General features: G+C 40.5%; 1 protein-coding gene across 2 annotated transcripts in view; it reads right to left on the reverse strand.

Moving 5' to 3' along the window:
* Positions 1-2,565: 2,565 nt before the first annotated feature.
* Positions 2,566-21,761, reverse strand: part of SETDB2 (SET domain bifurcated histone lysine methyltransferase 2) — an 80,937-nt gene continuing 61,741 nt past the window's right edge. For both annotated transcript variants that reach the window (XM_073795160.1, XM_019936601.3), the window contains 10 exons: positions 18,269-18,376; positions 14,047-14,180; positions 10,868-10,902; positions 10,603-10,674; positions 9,221-9,276; positions 8,275-8,457; positions 7,783-7,834; positions 6,931-7,062; positions 5,317-5,388; positions 2,566-3,397 (listed from right to left, as the gene is read on the reverse strand). In XM_073795160.1, the coding sequence (XP_073651261.1) occupies positions 3,258-3,397; positions 5,317-5,388; positions 6,931-7,062; positions 7,783-7,834; positions 8,275-8,457; positions 9,221-9,276; positions 10,603-10,674; positions 10,868-10,902; positions 14,047-14,180; positions 18,269-18,376 (984 nt within the window). In that variant the 3' untranslated portion in view covers positions 2,566-3,257. The remainder of the gene's footprint in view (positions 3,398-5,316; positions 5,389-6,930; positions 7,063-7,782; positions 7,835-8,274; positions 8,458-9,220; positions 9,277-10,602; positions 10,675-10,867; positions 10,903-14,046; positions 14,181-18,268; positions 18,377-21,761) is intronic.

The raw sequence follows: 21,761 nt of genomic DNA on the forward strand, positions 1-21,761 counted from the left end.
TTCCCTTGTTGCTTTTAATATTCTCTTTATCTTTAATTTTTGCCATTTTAATTATAATATGTCTGGGTGTGGTCCTCTTTGGGTTGATCCTGTTTGGGACTCTGTGCTTCCTGGATTTGGGTGACTGTTTCCTTTTCCAGGTTAGGGAAGTCTTTAGCTACTGTGTCTTCAAATATGTTCTCAGGCCCTTTCTCTCTCTCTCTTCTCTTTCTGGGATCCCTGTAATGTGAATGTTAGTATGCTTGTTGTTGTCTCAGGTCTCTTAAACTGTCCTTATTTCTTTCTATTCTTTTTTCTGTTCAGCATCAGTGATTTCCACTACTCTGTCTTCCAGCTCACTGATCTGTTCATCTGTGTCACTTAGTCTACTTTTGATTCCTTCTCGTGTATTTTTCATTTTGGTTATTGTATTCTTCATCTGTTTGGTTGTTATGTTTTCTAACTCTTCTTTAAAAACTTCTAACTTCTTGTTCTGTTTATTCATTTTTATTCTGAATTCTTTGATCAAGTTTATGATCATTACCTTGAACTGTGTCTCCACTTCACTTATTTCTTCTTCTGGGGTTTTATCTTGTTCTTTCGTTTGGAACATATTCCTCTGTCCCTTCATTTTGCCTAACTTACTGTATTTATTTCTGGGTATCAGGTAGGTTGGTTATGATTCCTGACTTTGGAAAAGTGGCCCTTTGTAGGGGATGTCTTATGTGTCCCAGCAATGCACTCCCCTCTCGTCACCGGAGCTATATGCTATAGGGGCACCCTCCATGTGGGCTGTGTGGGTCCTTCTGCTGTGGTGGGCTGACTACTGTGGGCAGCCTGGTGGGTGTGGCTGGCCTCTGGTCTGATTGGTTGCCAGGCCCTGCCTTGTATGGAGGAGCCAGTCACTGGTTGGCAGCGTGGATCATGAGGTGGCCAGCTGTGGAACCCCGGGAGGCTGGCCCTGGGGCTCGTGCTGGCTCACTGGAGCCAGGAGTCAGGTCCATGAGATCTGGGGCTGGTTCCCACCCACTGGTGGGTGAAGCCAGGTCCTGGGGTCTCACTGCAGGGCCCAGGGGTTCCAGAGCTGGTGTCAGACAGCTGGCAGGTGGGGTCATTTCCTGACACAGCTGGCTGCAGGGCCTGGGGTGTCTTGAAACTTGAGTTTACCTCCTGGTGGGCGGGGCTTGGGCTCAGGTGGTCCCACGACTGGTGCTGGCCTGCTGGTGGGTGGGGCTGGGGCCCAGGGGATTCTAGGGCTGATGCCTGCCCACTGGTGCACAGAGCTGGATCCCAGGGTGTCTGGGTCTGTTGCCTGTGCACTGGTATGTGGAGTTGGGTCCTGGGCCCTCTGGTGGGCAGGGCTGTGTCCTGGGACGGCTGTGGGCTCAGGGGGGTCTTAAGGGGGCGTGTATGCTCCACCCCAGTTGTTCTGCCTGAAGTATCCCGGTACTGGTACCTATAGGCTAGTGAGCAGGGGCACAGCTGGATCCTGAGACTAATAAGCTAGAGGGAGGATTCCAGAATGGCGCTTGCAGGCACCAGTGTCTCCATGGTGGAATGTGCTCCCAGAAATGGCTGCTGCCAGTGTCTTTGTCCCCAGGGTGAGCTCCAGTTGCCTCCTCCTTCTCTGGGAGACTCGCCACGATCAGTAGGTAGGTCTGTCCCAGGCTCCTTTCAAATTACTTCTTCTGCCCTGGGTCCTGGAGCATGAGTTTTTGGGTGCACCTTTTAAGAATGGAGTCTCTATTTCCCCCTGCCCTCTGGGACTCCCAAAGGTAAGCTCCACTGGCCTTCAAAGCCAAATGTTAATAGGGCTTGTCTTCCTGGCACAAGACCCTTGGGTTTGGGGATCCAGATGTGGGGCTCAGACCCATTGTTTGCTGGGAAGAACCTCTGCAGTTGTGATTATTCTCCCATTTGTGGGTCGCCCACCCAGTGGTGTGGGTCTCGACTGTATTGTGTTTCTGCACCCCACCCCACCCCCTGTCTGGTTGTGGTTTTCTTGGTATCTTTAGTTGTAGAAGATCTTTTCTGTTTGCTTCGGTCTTTTTGATCCATAGTTCTATAAATAGTTGTAATTTTGGTGTGCCTGTCAGATGAGGTGAGCTCAGAGTCTGTCTCCTCTGCCATCTTTCAAAATCTTTTTTTGGCTTCCGTAGTTTTTTAAGTGCCTCAGGTGATCCTGATGTGTAGCCAAATTTGAAAACCACTGAGATTTTGCCCCTCAGTTATTAATGACTTGGGCTGGGGTTGCCATTACAACAGGAATGGACATGTTCTTTCGTTTATATCATATTCTTCAGCAGATATTGAGCATATTATGTGCCAGATACCATGTTGGAGACTCAGATCAAACTCATGTTGAAATATGTAGCACTACTGTGGATCAAAGTAGTGTAGTAGAAAAGTAGAAATGTGAAGTTTTCAGAGGTCAGACATGGTAGTAGGGCATACAAATCTTAATTGTATATTGTTAGGTTGAGAAAAACCTTCAGAGAGACCATCCAGTTTTAAATGTTTGTTTTGAAGATGATGTTATGCCCATGTGCTGTGGCTGAAGAGAAATTTTAAACACACACAGGTATGTTGGGTACAGGTATAACATTCAGATTTATTATATCAAAGAAACATTAAAGGGCTGGAACTAGTCTCAAAAGATAAAAACAGTTTATGCATTTTTTCAACATTTTTTGAGCATGCTAGCTGCTGGGAATGTGATAGGGAGGAAAACACAGGAATAGTGAGTTTCTGCCCTCAGACTGCTTATACTCCAGTGGTTTGATGTATGATAGAGTGGCTTACACCGAGAAAGGGATATGAAGAGAAAGTACTCTCAGATGGAATAGGTATGAGGACATCAGCAGGAGGAGCAGTGAAGACTTCACAGCAGGATGTGCAAAGGCCCTGGGGGCAGGAGCACCTGGAATCCACTTAGCTCACTGTAGTGGGGGTGGGGGAGGGGGGAACTAAAAATCTAAAAATCCACCAAAGGATTTTTAGAGCGATGGGAGGCATGGCCCAATTTACTCAAGTAGAATCAGAAATATTTTACTGGGGGGGAGGGGTAGAAGTGAGATGATGATGAGGAAGAGGAGGCAATAAAAAGGAATAAGATGCCAAATCAGCAAGAACAGTTAAGGGCTGGTGAGGATCAGAGTTTGAGGGCCAGAGAGACTCGAGGGCCCTAGTGCTAAAGATGTGTGGCTTTCACAGGCCCCTCTCCAGCTTTCAGCCTGTTTGCAACTGTGCTTGATTCCTGGCTTACGAAATGGTCATTCTTAAGAAGACAGAGAAGAATCTGAAGTAGAACTTGACTGAAGCTCAGAGCACAAGGTTTGTTTTAAGCCCTGAAGTAGCTCAATCTCGTCCTTCAGCTGCTGCTGCCTTTGTTCAGATAGATGAATTTTGTTCTCTATTGCTATAATAAGAAAATTATTTCAGGTTATTCAGTAGTTTTATACACAATGCACTATTTCTAGCCTCTTCTGAAAGTGCATAGTACACAATGCGGTGCCCCAAATGAAAAGGATCTAGGGTCTTGTGAGCAGGAATTGATGCTTTTATGCTTTTGATTCCTCTTCTAGTTCAGGATACAATTCTAGTATTTATCACACATAAAGCTGGTCTGTAAATCTTTAAAATTTTGTATACATTTATAGCAGAAAAGGCACTTCTGTATACTTTTGAGGATTTGAAAGCAGCAACTAAATAACCTTCATGCTACACAATATCCATGTTGACAGGATGCCATTAGACTATCAAGAGTTAAGGGCAAATCTTTCAGAGAAATGCATCCAATTTTTAATGTTACATAAAAGCTTTCGGTTTTATTTAGAAATAGGAATGCTTTCATTGTGGAAACTTAGAAGCTACTTTAGTTAGGCGTTATAAACTATAATATTACTCAGTGGCAATTTTTTAAACACCTCAAGAATATCTGTATGCCTGCAGTTAACTTTCTGGAACACTGAAAAAGATGAATTAAGCAAAAGAGTCTTTATCAGTTGGGGTGTGAGAAGTTAAGTCTTTTAAGTTGGTTCTCATGCGATTCCAAATAGTGTCACCCCCGGGAGCTCACACCCCCCAAATACTACACTATACTGTATGTACTCCCAACTAACTTAACCTAGGTAGTGACATGTTCCAAACATGTTACTTTTATATGAAAGAAAAATAAACATACATGAAAGTCACCTACAAAATAAAGCTTTTTAGAAAAAAAATTTAAAGGCCTCTTAAAAAAAAAAAAAGGATATTCCCATAAGACGTATGCAGACATTCTCAAGAGACTGGTAAAAAAACACACTATTGTTGACTTTTTCTGCTGATTATAAATGTAATACAAAATTCAAATAGAAATGTGTAATATGAAAACAAAAATGAGAAAGGCTTGTGTATACTGAGACAGGAATATGAACTAATATTTTATCCACAGGGAAAATCTATTTTCCTAATATACTTGCTGGAAAGACAAATACATCTCTGGAAAAGAACAGAGTTTAGGGCACTGTTTGTGTACAACTTCAGGGGGAGCCATCTGCCTTAAACTCTGTGTCAACCTGTGCCCTCCACTCCCACCGGGATGTGCAGTGCACAGCCTGCCCAGCTGTGTGGGGCAGCCTTGATGGAGAAGTCAGGTCAGACTCATCAATGTGGAAACTTAGCCTGTTTTGAAGGCATCTGAAATAGTGGTGAAAGGACCACTGTTTGATGTTTTATGGAAAGGTTAACTCTCTGTTTCCACTAGGTTTTCTTTTTCAAAAGTTTCTTGGCTATTTTTTTTTTTTTTTTTTTGATGATGAACTTTAGAATCAATCACAACCCTTCCTCTCCCATTAGATTTGAAGATTAATGTTGAAAGAACTGAAATTTATACACATCATACCAAGTGAGAGGGAGACAGTGCAGCATGGTTTATCACAGCCTCACCAGTTCCTGCTGATTTCCAAACATGGTGCCCAAATACTTCCATTTTGCAATTAATTTTTTGTTTCCACTTTTTTAGATGAGTTCTTTTTCTGATTACAAAAGCATTGTGTGTATGTATAAAATGTGGAAAATACAATGAGCACTAAGACAAAAGAAATTACTATAATCCAGTCACCTACAGATAACTACTGTTTCCATTTATGTGCAGTTTTTCTGTGTGCATGTGTGACCCTGTGTATATATATTTTTTCTTCTGTGTGTGAGGGCTCATATTGTTTTTTAATGGGCTTTTTCATTTAATGCAAGGGTGAACATTCTTCTAAAATAGGATTTTTATCACCTGAATAGTGTTATTTTAATATATATGATAAATGTTTATAAACTTTGCTGCTCAGTTATAACTCTTACCTGCTTGAATATTTACAAATGCATCTTCAAACAATCTGCAGTCAAAAAGTGAAGTCCCAATTTCTTCATAGTCTGGAGGAAGAAGAACATTTTCAGTTTTAATTTAAATAACTTACATAGGCAGAAACACCTCACAGAATAACCCTCAAAAAGGAAAAGCACACAGAGCAGGCATCCCCTGTGGACTGCAGTGGCAGCAGCCTCACCAGGGAGCTCGTTAGAAATCCAGATTCTTAGCACCTTTACTGGATCAGAACCTCCAGGGATGGGGCCCAGCCATCTGTTTTAACAAACCCCCCTGGTGGTTCTGAGGGGCATGCTCAAGTTCGAGATGTGCTTGGTCTAGAGACAAGAGTAAACGAACAAAAGAATGTCAAATGTCTGTTTGCTCTTCACTTCTTGGTTTTGTCCTGTAGAAAAAAATCCCTTTCAAATAATCATATATTTTACATTGTTACCCAAAATACAGACTGTCGAGGTTTTTCCTTCTAAGACAGCTATACAGTCGACCCTTGAACAATGTGGGGTTGGTTAGGGGTGCTGACCCCCGTGCAGTCACAAATCCAAGCATAACTAACTTCACAGTCAGCCTCCCAAATATGTGGTTCCTCTGTATCTGTGGTTCTGTATCCACGGATTGTATAGTATTTTATTGCGTAGTATTTATTGAAAAAAACTCAGGTATAAGTGGACCCGTACAGTACAAACTCATGTTATGTGTCGACTGTATTTATAATAAAGTTTTTAAGCTCCTAACACAGGTTATGAGAAGGCTAAGTGGCTGTATACCTGCGTGTACAAATGGAACTTCAGCGTCCCGAAGAGCTCTTTCTGAAAGGCCACATTTAACTAAACCAAACATCAACCAAAACATTAAAATTACTTCTTTCTTCTATACTTTACAGTATCAAAAAAGGCACTTGCTTGTTTAAGGAACAGAATTAGAGTCAAATCAAAACTAGCATAATGAATGCCATTCTCAGATCTTAGCAGCAAGCGTGCTCAGCCGCAGGGAGCGGGGGGAGCGCAGGTGTGTGACTGAACCTGGTTCTGAACTTGCCCATTCTCTTGATGGTCACTCAGTTATGAACCTCTGGAAAAGACATTAAAACTTTCAGGGAATCAGGGTATTTTTTACTAAAGTAATGATTTTGTCAATTACCTACCTCCTGTTGATTTATAAAAAGACAAGAGATCTGGAACAATAAATTGTATTAAAGAATGAGATAAAGGATGTGAAGGCGATCTGGCTGCGACATGTGTCACCCCACTGATCGCCAGGGTTGATGCGGCTGATCTGGCTGGCTAGGCGGGTGTCCCCTTCCTCCCTCACCACTCCACGTGCGTCCCTCCCGAAGCTGCGCGCTCGGTTGAAGAGGATGACCTTCCCCGATAGAAGAGGACCGTTCTTCGGTCAAGGGTATACAAGTAGCTGCACTCCCCTGCTAGAACCTCCAAACAGGCTCTCAAGAATGAGATAAAGAAGGAAAAGAAAAAAGAAACAGCGCAGAAAGAATGTTTACTTTTTTTGGGGGGGGGGGGGGGGTGTTGGTTTTGTTTAACATGTAGGTCTGTGAGAAGTCTCTATATGTAGAAATTTTGTTATTTCAATACCTGATTCTGAAGTGGTGTCATCCCTGAGTCTTTCGTGAATCAAATGAAGTTTGTCTACTATTTCTTCAAATAAAGCATTAAGAAGACCCGCTTCTTTACATTTCTTAAGAAAAGGAACTTTCACAATTGCATCTAAGAATAAAAAAAACATTTCAGAAGGAAATCGTCTGTCTCAGGACAGCAATCATACATCACTTTATGGTCACTTCTTCAGACTTTGCCTAGTGGTGGATGAGCATTATTAGGTAATACGTACAGCACCTTTATCTTTTCTATTAATTGTAATTTCATCATACCTCATTTTTTTCAAGCTGAAACACTGAAATGTTATAAAAAGTGAAAATAAAAACTTCTCTGCTTAGAATAATTATATGAATAAAGAGAATTTTCTAAAATTTAGCTTCAAATCTTTGAGATAACAGCCTCCCTCATTTTTTTCTGTCACAGTTGACTGTTATTATGGAACGTCTGTTTCCTTAAGAGAAAGTTACAATTACTGGCTTAAGCTTCTTGGCGGGGGGCGGGGGGGGGTCACAGTGTGAGGGGTGGCATGTCATTGGATTCTGAACTCAGGCAACTCTGGCTTCTATATCAAGAGCTGTATCCTTTCTTAATACTGAAGAGCAGTTGGACCATCCCAACCTGTTATAAGTTATTTTGATCTGTTGGGGTTATGATGGAGTGAATAATTATGATAAAAGATTTCTATTCTTATAATTCATTACTACAAGTCTAGAATAATAAAGTGGGATACCAACTCTGAAATTCTAAATAATAAAGTGGGATACCAGCTCTGAAATGGTACTAAGTACTGTAAGTCATATTCGTTAACAGACAAAACTTATAGCAAACCTGTGTGTCTGCCATCCTTTTCCTTCCTATCCAATTCCATTCTTTCCGGTGGCTAAAAGGAGAGAAAGATCAAGATTACTTTACACTAATTTTTTACTGTTGACATTTAATACAGTGAGTCCTCTACATATGAATGAGTTCCATTCTGAGAGCACATTTGTAAGTCCAATTTGTTCGTAAGTCTAACAAAGTTAGCCTAGGTACCCAACTAACACAATCAGCTATATAGTAAGTACTGTACTGTAATAGGTTTATAATACTCTTCACACAAATAATACATAAAAAACAAACAGAAAACAAAACATTTTTAATCTTACAGTACAGTACCTTGAAAGGTACAGTAGTACAGTACAACAACTGGCACACAGGGGCTGGCATCGAATGAACAGGCAAGAAGAGTTACTGACTGGAGGAGGGAGAGGAGGTGGGAGATGGTAGAGCTGAAGGATCGTCAGCAATAGGAGATGGAGGGCAAGGTGCAATTTCACTCACGCCTGACGGTGATGGCACAGGTTCTGGTTCCTTGCTGGATTCAGTTCTCTTTACCCTCTTGACAAAACGATCCCTTGATGTCTGGGTAGTAGCTCTTCTTTTCCTGTCATAGATGACATGGGAGCACTGGGTTGCATTCTTAACAGCTGCTGCAGTCTTCGTGTACTGTTCTACGTTCGGGTCCTGTGCTTGAAATAAAGTTACTGTACTGCTGTATACAGTACTGTAGAGTACACAAAAGCACAACCACTTGTAGAGGATGCAGACGTGTGACAATGTACTCCAGACACATGAATGTGATTAGACGTGTGAATGCACGTTTGCATCTTTGAAAGTTCGCAACTTGAAGGTTCGTGTGTAGGGGACTTACTGTATTGCATAAAGTGAAAACCAAATTCAGTGATCTACTTATGGTGAAAATCATGTTCCATGTTCATATGTAGATGTAAACATCAAATGTAGTTTTGTTTTTGTCTAACAAAACATTAACAGGTGTAACAAGCACCTCTTGTATAAATAGGGTGAGAAGTTGCTGGCTCATATTAATTAAAGCTTACACGAGCTGTTGCAAATCCCCAAAACATTTTCATATGCTTTACACAGAATAGGAATCCAGAAAATTATGAATCACAAATTAGGTCAAATGTGGATCCTACAGCCGGGAAATACTTGGCTAGGTAAGGATGTTCCACTGCACCTATGCCTGTTTTAAGACCATAAACACCCTGTGGGCTCAGATCCTCTCACTGATTTGGTACCCAGGGATGTGTTACAGGAGCCAGGGGACAGTCATCTCCTGGAGGTTATGTGCTTGGATACCCAAGACACATCCAACTTCTCTTTAATATTCATCATCATCTATCATTGTGTCACCTGAAATTCAGAAGGTTAAAAAAAGACATTGTATGGAGAAACTTAAAGCTATAATGATATTAATTCAGATTACCTGTACAGGATTGCCTGTTGAGAGATATTTTTTCCTCCCCCTTTTACTTTTCACTCCTGAAAAGTAAGCAGAAAAGTATAAATTATGTAGATAGTGGAATCCATAAAGGAAAAGACTGATGCTGGACTACAGAAAATGTACAACTCTTATATACCAAAGGTTATAACAAAGTCAAAAGATATGTCAAACTTAGATTAAATGTTTGCAAAAAAAATGACAAAAGGCCAATTTTTAAAATATAAAAGGACCTTATAAATCAATACAAAAAAGGCAATTGGGTGGAAAAATGGGCAAATGGGTAACTCTGGAGAGAGGGTTCATTAAACAGAAAAATAAATTGGATCACAGGGAAACAATATAATTGATCAAAAGATAGGGGAGTATACTCAGTTTCACCCGTAAGTAAAGATATGCAAAGTAAAACAGAATTTTTCATTGATCAGATTAAGATGTATAATATATAATGTCTGCAAGGATTTGGGTCAGTGTGTACTGCTGGTGCGGCCTCTTTAGAAGATAATTAGCCAACAGTTACCCAGAGTTTCATTGTTTATACTCTTTGACCCAGCAATCTACTTACAGGAAGTCTTTCTAATAGTATTGTTACATAAAGGCACAAAGATGAGTGGAGAAAAATGTTAGCTACAGTATTAAATGTGATAGAAAAAAGCTGGAAATAACTTACATGTCAGTCACGCAGAGACTAGTTCAACTGTGGTTCAGCTATACAACTGAATAATATACATAGTGGAATACTATGAAGCCTTTTAAAAATGAGGCAAGATCTACTTATACCCACTGATAGAGAAGAATTTCTAAGATATACTAAGTGAAAAAGCAAAATATAGTAGTAGGTATGTTTCTATACACAGAACATTTTTGGAAGAATTCAAAAGAAACAACGATGGTTTCCTCTGGGGAGAGGATTCGTTACAGTGTTATAATATGCTTTTTAAAACGAATACATTATTGTCATCTTTCCCTGTCAGTGAACACTGACTGACAGCAATGTTTTTGATAGTATTTGATAAGTTGCAAGGGGAATGGCTGAAGGGCAACGCTATTGTTTAGAGAGCGTTGCTTACACCACAAAATGCAGCTGGCATGACAGGGAACTAATAAGCCTTTCCCAAAGAGGGCCGACTCCTGTCCACAGAGATCATTCCACATCTTGTGTTGGCAAGACTGCTCTTCCGGCAGTACACAAAGGTCAGGTAACCCCAGGTAGCCAGGACCCAATTTTCCTCAGAACGGAAAGGCTAATCATGCATTCTTAGGAGAATTGCATTCAGGGAACATACAGCACTTTATCAGTTTTATCTACTGAAGATTCTGATAGTCTTCTCAGAAGACAAGTAGTCACAAAAGTCAAAGCTTCTTACCATGTTTTGGTCTGGTCAGCTGACTGGAGTGAGAATGGAGGACACCAGACAAAGGCTTCACTGAGAGTAGGTCTAGTTCACGAAGAAGAAAAGTTTAGTTCATTATACTGCACACTGCACAGGGACTGACAATTTTAAAAGTATGTAACATTTTGACTCAAAAATTTGTATTTTAACTTAGTGAGGCCAGTAAATCAGATTATTCCATGTCTTACCGAAGGTTTACCTTTCTTTAAACCCACACCACTAAATTTTATAGACTTACCATTTTGAAGGTCAGCATGTTGTTGGCACAATACTCTGAAAACATGAAATTTCAAAGAGTCAAATAATTGTATTTACACTTTTCAAATATTATGCCTATTGCACTGTAATTTAAAAGGGAACTAATCTGTTTTTCATGCGGGCTTAACCTTAAATATTTATTTGTTAAAAACAAAATTGCTGTTCAAGCCTGTGTAGTTACTGACAGACATCAAGTGTAGATGGACCCTGTGCCAGCGTCCCCTGTGCCCTTGAACAGGTCAGCGTGCTCTCTGCAGGGGTGAGTGCTGACTACGTATTTTGAACAATACTTGTTCATATACAGTGGTCAGTAAGATTTTACTGTATAAAGAAAATACTTAAGAGATCCAACAGCTAAGACACAAGTTTTCATCTGACTACACAAAGTTCTGCTGACTTTCAACAATAAGCACAAAATTGCATGCATTATGTGACGGGAAAGTAGTTTTCTAACTCAACAGGCATCTCCCCCAGATCTTAGATTTGAACTGCATGAGCTTAGAACTAATCAGTGCCCTAGAAGAGAAGGAAGAAGCAGAGCAGCTAGAGCAAAGAAGTGCAGTGAGTAAACCTGAAGGAGCTGCTCAGGCCCTGTTTTCTCTCCAGCCTTTCTTCCTCCGCAGCCCCCAGTTCCCTTCCTTACGGTGCTGACCCTCATGATGCAGGGTCCCCCTCACCTAGGGGAATGTATGAACTCTTCCTGTCGTACATCAGTTCCCGCCTCCTCCATGCAGTCCTCCCAGCACCCCACCCGCCCACCCCCAATCGATATTAATCTCCTCGCCCTTCAGATTCTGGTTTCTCAGCACTTTTGTTTGCCAGGTACTTAATTTTTTTTTTCAACCATATATAAAAGTGGAGATGTGATGAACTCCCATGCCCCCAACCCATCACCCGTTTTCAACAATTATCAACTGAAGTCCAAGCCAGTTTCATGTAAATCCCCTCCTGCTCCCATCAGGCCACGTGCTCCTACTAGGTTTGACCTTCTGGTCCTCCTGTGAGGTGATAGTTTTAGTTCACATCTTGTTTCTCTTTATATTCTCACTATACCTAACAAGGGGTCTCGTGCGTGACAGCCACTCCAAATGCTTAAATTCAATTTAAAAATGAAAAATTTCACCTGATACCTGATAAAACTATGACGAAGAAGATTATTTTATGAGTCTCTATTCATTGGTTCTACTAATATATGATCAGTATTTTTTCAGACTTTAAGGTATAGCAGGAACTTGACTCCTTTTTGTTTGACCTTGTAGCTCTGCTAACAGTCTTTTTAGTGGGTGTTTTAGGTCTTTGGAGAAGTCATAATAAAATAAGCTCTTTGGGAAGGTAAATAATAAAAGTGAAACAGAATATTTCAATTCATGAGTTTCTCAGCAAATCAAATATAAAAAGAATATAAAATTAACATATTTACACATTTCCTGTCTAGTCTCAAGCAAGAAAATACCTGTGTAAAATCAGATTTTAAATTATTTAACAAACTTCTTTGAATGTTAGGCTTGCCCACATTTTAGGATATATGGCTGCTAAGCTTAAAGAGGATATGGTGTCAAAGAGCAAAGACTCTGGAGCCCTGAAGCCCAGCTCTGCCTCTTACCAAATGTGTGGCCTGGATACAAATTACTGTCGGGCCTCAGTTTCCTCATCTTTAAAATGGGGATAGTAGTACCTACCTTACTGGGCTATTAGAGTATTAAACGAAATAACATTTGTAAAGTACTTTGAAGTATTCCTGGCATAAAGTAAGTGGTTAAAAGATAAAGTAATAAAATAAAATAGTTCTGGAACACACTGATAAAATTGGGGATATATGCCCACGGGGGAAAAAAATCTACCCTCCATATGGAATTTTAAAGTATCATTTAGGAATGTAACAGATCTTACAAAAATCATATTAAAAATAATCCTCTGCAAGGGATAAATTCGGAGTTTGGGATTAACATATACATACTACTATATATATCAGTAAAATAGGTAACCAACAAGGACCTACTGTATAGCACAGGAAACTATACCCAATATTTTGTAATAACCTATAAAGGGAAAAGAATATATATATATATATGGGTATAACTGAATCTCTTTGCTGTACACCTGAAACTAACACAACACTGTAAATCAACTACTTCAATTAAAAAAATAAAAAAATAAAAATAATTCTCTCATAACACTAATCCTATTATTCAGATACTATGCCTGAAAAAAAATGTATATGTTTCACTGAAATTTAAAATGTCCAGTTCAATCAGAATCTATTCATATGCCCCAAAGAAGTGAGAAGTGTCTGCCTGGCTCGTCAACATTAGACCATCATTCTCTGTTTTATTCCATCTCATAATTTTAAAAAGGTCAAACCTAACCTTTTGACTGTTATTTCCTTCACCTTTATATGACATATTCTAGACTGCATCTATGTACAAAAAAGTTCGCTGAACATGACCTGAATCAATTAAAAACTGGGTTACTGATTTCTTCTGACTAAACTGTATAATGACTTAACTGAACTGACTTCTTTCATCAGAAGGAAGATCACGTTTCTTCCTGGATAAAACAAATATACTTGTTTTGGACTTGAAATATGCCTTACTGGATCAAAGTTAACATTAAAGAATTATTGAAAAACAAGGAGCAAGATTTCAAAGCCAAAGGCAACACAAACAAGGTGTAAATTTCTTCAAGGACTTAATGACTGATAACTGTATTTGCTGCATAGTTTCTTTATCATTTTTAGAGACTATTTATAGTTAAGAGGGTGGTGAGAGTGATGGGAAAATACATTCATTTGGAGACAAGATGGGTAAAGCATGGACCTAGAACTAACAAGTCAGGCTCCTTTCCTGTTTACAGAAAAGAGCGAGTGTGAACTGGTTCCCAGCCTCGTGGCCACCGTTAGGTTACTTGTGCTACCATGTCAACCAGTGCTTTCTATGAGGAAAGAAAGGATGCAGGGAGAGTAAAACCCAAAACAAAACCAACCCTGCTTCTTTTCTTCCTATGACACTTAGGGAAGGTACTTTCAAGTTAGGTTCCCAGCTGGGCATCTCCCAAACCACATTCTTACTTGGAAATCATTTGCATAAAATTAGCTTTAAAAAGTCTCCTTGTCCTTATTCCATCCCCCAAACGTGGCTTTAAAACTGTTTTATTAGATACCTGTAAGTTCCTTTAGATCCATCAGCTTGTAGAACTGCATGGTCACTCTTGGCACAGAAAAAGTGGTAATTCTTGAGACAGGATTTTAAATCACATCCCACGGTGGCTCCTGCTTTCCCACAAAATGTGCATTTCTACAGAAGAACAGATTTTACTGAGTAAGCACCTGATCTTTCAGAATCTTTGTTAAAATTTAAAGTTAAAGATGTCATCAAATATTATTTTTAAGTTGGCAGTCCTAATGTCCTCAGCTACAAACACCTGGTCCTGACATTCAGCTGCTCTTTTTGAAATTTCAGCAAAACCTCAACTAACTGGAATGTTTTGTAATGATCTGATTAAAAGCAGAAAACCCTTTTTGCTTCCAAAAAAACCCCCTCTCCTCTCTTTTTAAAAGAGATTTCTAAAAAGCAGGGTTGGCAACACTGTCCAGCTCTAGGCAAGAGGTTCTGTTGGGGACACTGAGCCTGTGACCAAGGTCAGTTCCTGGCAGTGCCACTAACAGCTGTGTGATCTCAAGCCAGTCCCTTCCCCTCTCTTAGACCTGAATTCCTCCCTGAGGATCACAGTGCCTGTCTTACAGAGGCACTACTGAGGAGACGTGAGAGAAAGGAAGTGAAATCTCTTTGGCATCTATGTAGAAAGGCCAAAAATGTAAAAAAAAAAAAAACAAAAACAAAAAAGCCCCTGAGGAATAAGTTCTTTTCTTAGCTCAATTCATTTGATCTCTTGCTTTTATATATCAGTCTATTGGTCTGCTAGGAAGGTGGCGTAGAGATGGCTAGGAGGAGAGTACGTGGCCACAGAAACCTGTTTGGAGGAATCTGAGCCATGACCACAGCTGGTTTATATCATGCTCTGGCTGAATGACGGCGCACAATGAAACCACCTAGCAAAACAGGAGGTGACAGCTCACACAGTATCCCAAGGTCAGCACAAGCAACTATATAAATAAAGGAAATTTAATTGTGGGTGAGAAATTAGATTGTGCAAAAGGCAGAATTTGAAGTCAGAGCACAAAGAATGATTTAATGTTGGGGGGCCATCTGACTATATGTATAGGAAAGAAAGTTAGATCCCTACCTCACAATATATTCCCAAATAAACTCCACGTGGATTAAAGCTTTAACTATATAAAAAATAAGTATTTTTAAAAAGCTGCAAAAAATTAGAAAATATAAGAGAAAGAAGAAAAGGACAGTACTGAGGCTTTCTAAGCAAGGCAGGAGACACCTTGAAAAAGAAAAAGACTGACAGATTTGACTATATAAAAAATTTAAGCTCGACTTTTAAGGTGATAGATACCATTTAAAAAAAGGGAAAAGACTGTTTGCTGCATAGTAGATAAAGGGTAAGACGCTGATAGCCCACAGAAAAATGGGAAGAGAATACAAACGGGGATGATGGCGGACAAATGATGTGCTGTTTACTGAGGAGAAGTGAGCAGGTTTGGATGGATCGTGTGTATGAGTGTATAGGGGATGGAACTATTCTTTTCCGGCCAGTTTAACATGAGAGGCTATTACCTATCCAGGTAGGTATGTCAGGTTGGTCATCGGGGCTGGAGATAAGAGTCTCGGCATAAGAATGGTATTGAAGCCATGGGAACTGGATGAGGTCATGTAGGAAGGATGTTCGGATTGAGGAAGGAGCCCAGGAAAGAGCCTTGGGCACTCCAAACTGTAGAGGTTGAGCAGAGGAGGAAAAACAGCCAAGGCACCTGAGAAGCAGCAGCCAGAAAGGTAAAAGACATACTAGCAGTGTATGTCCAGGAAGTCAAAAGAAGGAACTACTTCAAGATGCAGGGCAGGGACCACTGTGTGATGATACTGCTGACAGGTTAACTAAGGTCAGACAAGTGACACTGTAAATGACCAGTTCTTTGTGTATAAGGGAGAGTTTTGGTTTTTTTTTTAAAGATGACATGATCAGTTGATCATGTTTATATGCTGACAAGAATAATCAATTAGAAAGAAGGGATACTGATGTGAGCGGGTAGAGGAAAATGCAAGAACCTAGTCCTTAAGGAGGGAAGGAGGACGGCTCCAAAGCCCATGTGCAGGGTTGGCTTTGACAGGACGGAAGTCTGAGAGTCTGGGGACAGGCTGGTGGGCAGTGGTTTGGACAGTAGGGGTTCCTGTCTAGTCGCTTCCATTTTCTCAGTAAGAATCTGGCAAAGAAATGTACAACACCAGGAGTGAACCCTAATGTAAACTATGGCCTTTGGGTGTTTCTGATGTGTCAATGTGGTTCATCAGTTGTAACATATGTCCCCTCTAGTGGAGGGTATTGATAAAGGGGAGACTGTGAACGTGTAGGGGCAGGGGGAATACAGGAACTCTCTGTACCATCCCCTCAGTTTTCCTGTGAACCTAAAACTGCTCTAAAAAAGAAAGTCTATCCAAAAAAAAAAAAAAAAAAAAAATCAGGGATAGTCCTCAACTTGGCAAGGAGAAGTAGGGGTGGAGCAAGGTTTTAAAGAGAGATGATAGGATGTGGAAGAGTAAATGTGGAGGGTGGAGGATGAAGTGCTGGTTGTCTGTTTGAGGTTTATGGCCATGAATCTAAGATCAGTCAAAACATCTGTGGGTTTTTCTCCAGTTAACTGCTCAACTACCAGCGCTACTCAGCTCCTGCAGACATCAGACAGACACACTTCCCCAGGCTGGGGCTCTGCTCAGTGAGTGAGGAGGGTGTCCAGGGGGTTTGCAAGGGAGTGACTGCTGTGCTGGACCGTGGCCAGGGATCACTGAAGAGCTGCTGGAGCTGGGTGAACTGGGAGGATTGGGATGATTACTAAAGAGGGGTAACGTGCAACCTCTCCAGTGATCAGGGAAACGCAAGGGAAAACTTTCTGAGACCGGCAAAAATTAACGAGGTTTGAGATGTTCATTTTCGTCACAGGCTGGGAGAAGTGCTCTTTCATCCACTATGTACAGAAGCATAAAGTGGTACAGTCTTTCTGGGGGATAGTTTGTCAGCATGTTTCAAAGATTTTAAAGGGAATTCTCTTTGACTCAGCTGTTCCACTTCTGGGAATGTGCTGTATAGCACCAATCAAACCAACACACGAGGATAATGCACAAAGATGTTTTCTGCAGCATTCACTATCACAGTGAAAAACTGTCAATTCATTATCTAAGGGCAGGGAATGGCTTCACGCCTTCCAGTACATCCTGTGGAATTCCATGAGGTCAGTGAAGAGAATGCCAGGGACAGTCCTATGCTTATGGTTTCATGAATGTGCCACATCTTCTTTCTTGCCTTCCACGCTTTTGCACACCCTGTTCCCTCTCTCTGAATTTCCCCCGTCCCCATCCTCATTCCCCCCTACATTCCCAACTAGGAAGGCTTCCTGAGCCCCAGCTGTGCTGATCTGCCTGCTCACTGAGCGGCCCATGCTGATGTTTCTCAAAGCACATCAGGCGATGTGGAAATTGCCCATGTATATGCTGACATCCTGCAAGGACTAAAAAAATGTTTGTTCCAGGTCACTAACCTGACTGTGGATTGTGGTGGTGGGTAGGGTGTTAGCGCTCACGCTTGCTGTACCACTGATTAAGCTGTGAAGGGCCTGTCACGGAGGGAGTCTACTACAGCAGACCCAGTAGAGCAACTACTCAGCATTCTTCCTTCCCAGGGGGAGCTGACCCCAGCTCCGAGGGTAGATCCTGATTAGTTATGGTCGCCTCTAGCAATCGGTGCAGAAAGAGGGGTGTGGCCTAATTAAACTTTCAGAAGGGCTCTTAATCCATGCTTGGGGATGAACTTTCTCTTGTGATAAGAGCAAGAAAGCCTGATGCTTCAGCCGCTGCCTGTGGCCACCCTATGATCACAAAGGGACCAGCTGATGTTGTGGACAGGAGGGCAGAAAGGATGATGGGCATGATCCATCATTGAGCCACTGAATCAACCAACTGCGAAGTCAATTTTTCCTCTAAGTTAAGAAAATAAGCATCACTTTTTTTTTTTTAAAGCCAGTTTGTTCCTTCCACTTATAGCCAAAGCATTCTAACTCATATCTACTTTGCCGATGAAGCATATTGCAGTTTATTTTAAAATATTAAAATATTCAACTGAATCTAAGTTTCCAATATAGGTCCTACTTCTTTCAGCTCTCCACGTTGCATCTCTATCCCCTGGTTTATCAATCAAATAGACTTTCTTTTGAAAGCGTCACCAAGGGTCTGTTCATCTGAGTAATAGAATCATTTATACTTACCAACTTCCTTCCTCTCTTGACTTCTTTCTTTACCGATTCCACATCAAAATTTCTATCATGATTGAATGGATCATGATCCTCACATTCCACAAGCGCCGAGGAATACAGCTGCAGATTGGGAAAAGAAAAAGCCAGAGTATGCGCAAAGTAATGTTGAAAGCTGCAAGTCAGAAAATGGTACCAAAAAGTACTCACCAGGAGTGGAAGATGGCTTGCGCGTAGAACAGTGACCACCTTTTGGCGTGTGTGAGCAGATCTCAAGTCACCCTGCTTTTCTTTGGGAGTTGTCCTGATCCCCAGACATGTTTTATACTGCATAACCCTGACCCCCAGTGGCTAACTGGACCTGGTCGGGGCCCTGACCCCAAGCTGGGCCAGTCAAAGTCCCTATCCTAGGGGACTAAAACAGGCTCTGAGCCACATGGTCAGAGCAAGTCAGTCAACAAAGAGAGGAAAACAAAAATGAGGGCTAGAGAGGAAATCCTGGGTTCCTGATGGCTTCCCAGCTCCTGTTTCTTATACCCACCTGTGTGCCTGTCTTCAGGAGCCAAAAATTGCCCCTGCAACTTATTGCAAAGCCCCTTTTATATTTAGGTTGGCTCGCGCTTCTAAAAGTTTCTTGAAACCAAAAGAATCCAAACTACCTCTGAATGAAAGATCAACATTACACATACACTTAAATAATAAAGGGCATGAAAAACATAAGATAAAAAATTTTTCACACTGGCACAGGCAAAGATTTCTTATAAAAAGCAGAAACTATAAAGAAAAAGTTATTAAGTTGGAATTCACCAAAATTAAAACGTTTTGCTCTTTGAAAGACATTGCTAAGAAAACAAAAAGGCAAGCCAGAAATTGGGAGAAAATATTCACAATTCATATATCTGACAAAAAAATTATATCGAGAATATAGGGAAAACGCTTGCCACTCAGTAAGACAAATAATTCAGTTAAAAATGGGCAAAAAACCTGGACAGACTCTTCAGAGAAGGAGAGTTACAAATGGTGGATAAGCACGTGAAAAGATGCTCAAAATCATTAACCCTCAGACAAATCAAAGCCACAATGAGATACCAATACACACTCACTAGACTGGTTAGAATTAAAAAGACTGAAAATACCAAGTATCAATGAGGGTGTGGAGCAAATGAAACTCTTACACATTGTTGTAGAAGTGTAAAATGATGCAATTACCTTTACTTTTACATTTACTTTTTGACCCAGCATTCCTCTTATAGGTGTTCACTCAAGAAATAAAAGCATTACTGTCCACATTTAAAGAAGGCAACAGTATACAATGGAGAAAAGACAGTCTCTTCAATAAGTAGTGCTGGGAAAACTGGAGAGCTACATGTTAAAAAATGAAAATAGAACATCTTCTCACATCATATACCAAAATAAACTCAAAATGGATTGAAGACCTAAGTGTAAGACAGGACACCATAAAACTCCTAGAAGAAAACATAGGCAGAACACTGACATAAATCGTAGCAATTTTTTTTTTTTGGATTTATCTCCAAAGGCAAGGAAAACATAAGCAAAAATAAACAACTGGGACCTAATTAAACTTAAAAGCTTCTGCATCAACAAACCATTGAAAAAACAAAAAGACAACCTACTGAATGGGAGAAAATATTTGCAAACGATATGACCGGTAAGGGGTTAATATCCAAAATATACAAACAGCTCATACAACTCAACATCAAAAAACAACCTGATTAAAAAATGGGCAGAAGACCTGAATGGACATTTTTCCAAAGAAGACATAAGATGGCCAACAGGCACATGAAAATATGCCCAACATCACTAATCATCAGAGAAATGCAAATGAAAACCATAAAGAGATATCACCTCATACCTGTCAGAATGGCCATCGTCAAAAAAGACACAAACAAATGTTGTTGAGAGTGTGGAGAGAAGGGAACCCTCCTGCACTGATGTTGGGAACGTAAACTGGTGCAGCCACTGTGGAGAACAGTATGGAGTTCCTCAAAAAACTAAAAATAGAGCTACCGTGTGATCCAGCGATTCCACTGCTGGGTATACATAAAAGAAAATGAAAACACGAATTCAAAAAGATATATGCACCTCAGTGTTCATAGTAGCATTATTTACAGTAGCCAAGGTATGGAAGCAACCTAAGTGTTCATCAACAGATGAATGGATAAAGAAGATGTAGTGTGTGTGTGTGTGTGTGTGTGTATATATATATATGTATACATACACACACATACACATACATACAATGGAATACTATTCAGCCATAAAAAAGAATGAAAGTTTGCCATTTGCAACAACATGGATGGATGTGGAGGGTATTATGCTTGGCGAAATAAGTCAGACAGAGAAAGACAGATACTGCATGTTATCCCTTATATGTGGAATCTAAAAAAATTAGTGACTATAACACAAAAAAAGTGTATGTCCACATGAAGACACATATTCAGATCTTCAGATTTATCCTAGTGTCTTCAAACTGGAATTAATGTCTATCAACAGGCAAGTGGATAAACAAATTGTGATAGAGCCATACAATGAAATACTGTGCAGAAATAAAAAGGAACAAAATACACATACAAGAAACAACATGGATGAATCTCCAAATACTGTAATGAGCAAAAGAAGCCAGACACACAGAATACATACTGTAGGATTCCTTTCATGTGAGATGAGAAAGACAGGCTCAAGCTATAGAAGCTGGGGTGGGGAGGAAGTGGCTGCAAGGAGGCATGAGGGAACCTTCTGGGGTAATGGAAATGTTCTACATCTTGATGGTGGTGGTGGTTACGTTGGTAAATACATGACTTAATACTCTCTGAACTGTACACGTAAAGTGGGTGCTTTTTTTTTTTTTTTTTTTTTTGCGGTACGCGGGCCTCTCATTGCTGTGGCCTCTCCCGTTTTGGAGCACAGGCTCCGGACGCGCAGGCTCAGCGGCCATGGCTCACGGGCCCAGCCGCTCCGCGGCATGTGGGATCTTCCCGGACCGGGGCACGAACCTGTGTCCCCTGCGTCGTCAGGCGGACTCTCAACCACTGCGCCACCAGGGAAGCCCAAAATGGGTGATTTTTAAATGTAAATTATACTGACAACGTTAACTAAAAATAGCAAATTAACATTAACAGTATATTGGAATAAAACATCACAATCAAATAGTGTTAATCTCCGAATGGTTTAACAGCAGAAAATAAACAAGCACATAATTTATCACTAACAGATTAAAAGGAGAAAATTTGAGACATGAAAACCAAATGTAACCTGTGAATCGGAATCTTTTGTTATAAAGTTATTAGGACACTTGAACCTGAAACCTGGGTGGTTTGAGGATTAGATCGTAGTAATATATTAAACTCCTGATTTTGATGGTTACATTGTGATTATGTGAATGTCCTTTGTATAAAATACATACTGAAGTATTCAGGAAAGATAACGCATCATGTCTCAAATTAATTTCAAATGGTTCTGTAAACGAAAATAATCACTAAACAGTCTA

Source organism: Tursiops truncatus, chromosome 18, assembly GCF_011762595.2.
Source record: "Tursiops truncatus isolate mTurTru1 chromosome 18, mTurTru1.mat.Y, whole genome shotgun sequence".
NCBI lineage: Eukaryota > Metazoa > Chordata > Mammalia > Artiodactyla > Delphinidae > Tursiops > Tursiops truncatus.